The 5,166-nt window shown below is 41.2% G+C and overlaps 1 protein-coding gene across 1 annotated transcript; it reads left to right on the plus strand.

The window, feature by feature from the left end:
- Positions 1–594: 594 nt before the first annotated feature.
- LOC104959234 (uncharacterized) lies at positions 595–4,273 on the plus strand. Its single transcript, XM_010787102.1, has 2 exons — positions 595–855; positions 2,027–4,273. Exon 2 carries the CDS (start codon positions 2,115–2,117, stop codon positions 3,210–3,212), a length of 1,098 nt encoding a protein of 365 aa, XP_010785404.1. The 5' UTR covers positions 595–855; positions 2,027–2,114; the 3' UTR covers positions 3,213–4,273.
- The last annotated feature ends 893 nt before the right edge of the window (positions 4,274–5,166 follow it).

Raw genomic sequence — 5,166 nt, forward strand, 5'->3', positions numbered from 1 at the left:
TTTCTTTAACTTGTACCTTACTTTATTTTATATTGTAAAAAAAAAAAGAAGTTTTTCTATTGTTATCCTTTTATTTATTTTTGTATCCACATTTTAACTTGTACTTATACCTTAACTGTGTATTTACATATTTGTAAAACATTTTATCCTTTTATTGCACATTTACACTTTCACCTACTTTTTATTTATGGAGCAAATGTTTCTAAAACCCCTTGGGATTAATAAAGTACTCTTCTTCATTTTTTGCAGATGTTGCACTGTTAGAGGAGACATTAATAGTACATTCATTTCCAACAACTACACCAGCCATTGTGCATTTGACAAATATAGCCTTTGAATCTTTACGTCTACTTTACGTGTAGGCCTACTTAAGTTAGATTTTAAATGCAGGACTTTTACTAAGTGTAGAGTATTTTCATGCAGTGTTCTTCCACCACTGGCTGCTCCACAGAGCCTCTCTCTGTAGGATACAGAGACATTACCTAATTGTTATGAGCAGATTATCCTGTCACAGGGGGCGGGGCCAGGGAGGTCAGATGATGATGATGATGATGGCGATGAACTGCTCTGTTATGTGGAGCTTTCCTTTGGACGGCGAAGAAAGAGGAAGAGGGGGGGAGGTCGCACAGGGAGGCGTTCCCAAACACAAAAAGAGGCCCTGCTGGTTCAAGTGAGGATAGAGACCGTCCCGATCTGAACTCAACGTTACAAATAGGAGCTGCGCTTTTCCAAGTGGAGCAGAGTGGAGGTGCGCCATCCTTAATGTGAAGCCGCGAGGACCCGCAGTGTTACCGAACGCGAGACTGATTCCATTACCGGACACAGAAACGAGACCAAACTGAGACTTATTCACAGGTAAACATCTTTATTTTATTCCGTGGTGTTAGGTGGTATGTTTAATTAGTATTATGGACACTAGACGATCATTTCGCTAGATGAAGCCTCACGAAAGATGCGAAACGGATCTGTATTTACACGTGTCCACATGTTGTCCTCATTATTATTATTATTATTATTATTATGGACAGCTCGTTATTGCTTTGGATGATTTCGCTTTTTGCTGAACAAACAACTCAACTCAAAAAGCATTATGTTTTCCTACACTTTAAACAGGTCCGTATTTGCAGGTTAAAATGTGTATTTTATTCCGGGATGGCATTTACATTATATTTTATTCTGATGCATATATCGGTAAATAAATAAAAGAAACCCTCACAAATGCATTAGACAAGTATTTATTATAATCACCAATATTTTCGATTTGTATTAAATTGTTATTATGCAAACTTAGGGATTTCTCACTAAATAAAACAACACCAAAAATGCATTAGCTAGGCCTATATTCTCCTTGACAATATTTAACATGAAATGTAACCCCACTTATTGCTGCAAATTGTCACTTGCATGTGTTCAGCTGCTATGTGGGAATAAGTGACCTCGTGCTGTTACTTTAACATTTAATTCGATCATTTCATTTTCCTGTATAGATACATATAATAACCTGGATATAAATGAAGCTGGTTTAGAGCAGAATCAATAAAGTGCCGGTAATGCTGCTGACTAAACAGAGTTAGGTCAGATTAGATAAGTGAGAGCAACCAGAGATCAACATGTCCTGGAACTAATGTGCTGATGAAGCAAGTTAAACAGACCGGAAACACATCACGAATCACCTAAAGTGTGCTTTTACAGATAGAATATATACAAAAACAAGACAGAATACCATTAGAAACAACAGGAAGATCGACCTAAATACGAATGTAGGTTATCCTACAATAAATAGTCCTTCTTGTGTTTTAAACATGTGCTTCTAGTAATGCTCAAAATCTGCTCTGGCTGATTAGATGTGTATTTACAACATGCAATGTCCCATATTGAACGAGTAATGAGGCCGGCAAGGTTATGGCACAAGTCGCTCCCGTTTTATTGAAGAGATGTAATGGGGTTACATAACAGTGTGTTGTAAGAGATGTTGCATAACCTCTAAATCCCTCTTCTGCTTTCCCTTCTTCCGTTTGATCACTAGGTGGCACTGTTGCTGCATCCTGAGACCTGAACACAACAGAGCAGAACTCTGAGCACCCAAAGGAGACTTATCCTTCCCCAACAGAGTGATGTTTGAGGAGGAGTCGCAGCAGATGAGGGGGCAGCAGGAAATGGCCGTGCTCCATCCTCTTGAATCCCCTGTGAGTTCAGATGGAGGCAGTGATGGAGGTCCGATGTCCTTCACCGATGAGGCGGTGTCCATCCTGACCTCCAGCAGCCTGTTGGCCCGCTCCCTTCTGGGTCGAACCTCGGCCGTCAAACGCAAAGAGAGCCCGTCGTCCAGCCTCCGACGCAAGCGTGAGTTCATCCCCGTCGACAAGAAGGACGACGGCTACTGGGACAAGAGGCGGAAAAACAACGAGGCGGCGAAGAGGTCGAGGGAGAAACGCCGCGTCAACGACATGGTTCTGGAGAGCCGAGTTATGGCTCTGCTGGAGGAAAACGCCCGACTGAGAGCCGAACTTTTGGCGCTGAAGTTTCGCTTCGGCTTAGTCAAAGAACCCTCCAACGCCAACATCCTACCCCTGAATACAGCTCCTCACCACACCGTACAAACATCAAATCCTCAGTACTTTCTCCACCGAGGAGACGGTTCCTCTTCCTCTCATCCCAGCAGCCACCTCAGGGCCTCCAGGGAAGCGGGGAACATGTCGGAGGATTCTGGTTTCTCCACGCCAGAAGGGTCGAGCGTAGGCAGTCCGATCTTCTTCGAGGAACACGGGAAGTTATCCCCTCACGGAGCAGAGGAGCTGGGGTACGACCTCCACCACTCCCCCGCCGAAGTCCACCACATCGCAGCACCCGTTTTGGGGAGATTTGAACACGCAGAGACGATGAAAAACCTTCCTCACAAGCTTCGTTTCAAGACGCCAGGATGTGGGGATGCGTACGATTTGGCGGGGGATCACAGACGGAGCCCCGTACCTCCAACACAAGCCCTGAAAGGACTTAATGCCGGGGACACAGCAGGGGGTCATTGGATTCAGCAGCTGGAGGACGGCAGGAAGGGGAGTCAATTCAACACCCTCCAGCCTCCTCACACACAACCTGAGGGCCAGTACAAACACGAGAACACACACCTGAAGACGCAGCTGAACTCTCTGAGCGTGGAGGTGGCGCAGCTGAAGAAACTGTTCACAGACCAGCTTATGGCCAAAGTCAACTGAGGACTGAGAGGGGAGAGACTTTGAAAAGAGAGACTAATGTTGGCCTTGGGCTGGGCGATATGTAGAAAGTAAAATGCCACAATATATATATATTTTTTTAACATTTTCACTATTTTCTCCGTATTATTATTATTATTTTTTTATATATATATTTTATTGAGAATTAAAAGTACAACATATACAATTACAGTATAAGAAAGGGACAGAAACATAATGCTATGCCACAATATTTCTGATCAAATACCTGGAGATTGGATCAAAGTTGTAGGGTTGACTATTGGTGCGTTCACTAAATATTTACACAACCTGATTTTTCATAATTAATCGTCAGGAATTTGGATATAATATGGAAAAAGCAAATGATGAAACATCTAAAACAGTGGGTTAGTTTAGAAAACGCAACTGTAAAGCAATCTTTAAAACCAGGAGAGACATTTACGGATGTTACGATACGATTGTACGCTATCAAAAATGTAGGACGAAAAGTAGTATTATACCGATTTAAATTTGACATATTGCCCAGCCCTATTCAAACTATGCTGACTCTTACGAACTTTTAACATTTTTAAATACTGTATTACATTGTAAAAAAGTCTTTAACACAACTTATAACCTGCTGTTTAACTTCTTAATGTCACCGATAAATGTCTTATATCTGTAGTAGTGTTTAATAGTTTCTCTATTCCATACACTGTGATGACTCCAAACATACATTATCATTACATCACATCATGGCGTCACGTTATGAAGACATTCACTTCAATTGGACGTCATCCAAAACTCATCTCGATGGACGGAGAGAGTGTTTTTTCGATGGTTTTCTGTAAACACAAGCAGAGACAGACGGTAAACACACAGAAATAAAAATATAAGCTGCCAAAACCTCCTCTAAGGAAGGTTTGTTCTGACCAAACATCCATTTTCCTCCTCACTTCTCCTGTGTCTCACTTATTTCTCTGTTTCAATGCGTCCACACTGCCATGTCGACTGTGCCGAGGTGATTTCATGTCTGCTGTCTTTCTGTACATTTTCCTATTAAAATAAAATACATTTGACAGACATCGTGGTGGTGAGTTCATCATTACTCAAAGACATCTTAAAGGGCCATGCAAGAAATATTTAAACCACGAAAAATGGTCCTGGGTAGCTCTGGAAGAAGCTTTTTAAAGTTTGAAAAGACAACCCTGAATAAGTGTTATTGACTTTATCAGGCGTGAATTTAAGACTCACATTTACTAAGAAGGCCTAAGTAAAACATTGAGTTTTAAGTTAGTATTTAAGGGGAAATGTGGGTCTAATTAAAGGAATTGTAGTTGGAATAAAAGTCAGATATCTCAGCCTCTTCTGCTTCAGTATTGACCACTCCTTATTTAAAATATAATCTATATATAATCATACGTATCTCTTATGGGTCCACAGATTAAAGGCTAGAATTATAGAGGTGAAGTCCCGCCCATCTACTTCCGACCCATGGGACCTTAATTCGGAAAAATTATGTATTGAAGTCAATGGGGAGAGAAAGATTATCTTTCGATCCCGTTTGAATTGTGCCACGAATTACACACATGATGTTTGTCAATCTTAAAAAATAATTTCCATGTCAAAAAAGTCACAGTTTGTCGTAAAACTGTTGAAATATAAGACTATGAAAAATACGCAGCTAGAAAGACTACAAATCCCAGAATCCCGGTCCCGCATGCTGGCTCTTACGTACCGACTAACTCCCCTTGTGTGTATGCACAGCTCTCAACATGCCCAGACTTGGAGTGATTTTCACCTCTTTTAATACTTTTCGCCTCATTCTGAAAGAAAGAAGTGAAATGTGCCAACGTGACGGCCGTGTGGTGCGAGACGGGAGATGTAGGTCATTGAGCGGTTTCACACAAAAAAAGTGTTACTTCACAGTTTTACGACACATTTTTTTTTTTTACTTGCAAAATTATCTTTTAAATTG

Source organism: Notothenia coriiceps, unplaced genomic scaffold, assembly GCF_000735185.1.
Source record: "Notothenia coriiceps isolate Sejong01 unplaced genomic scaffold, NC01 NC01_scaffold00030097, whole genome shotgun sequence".
Classification (NCBI taxonomy): domain Eukaryota; kingdom Metazoa; phylum Chordata; class Actinopteri; order Perciformes; family Nototheniidae; genus Notothenia; species Notothenia coriiceps.

What these genes read in the sequence shown, in the direction of transcription:
- LOC104959234 (XM_010787102.1), top strand. Translation starts at nt 2,115, where the DNA reads ATGTTTGAGGAGGAGTCGCAGCAGATGAGGGGGCAGCAGGAAATGGCC.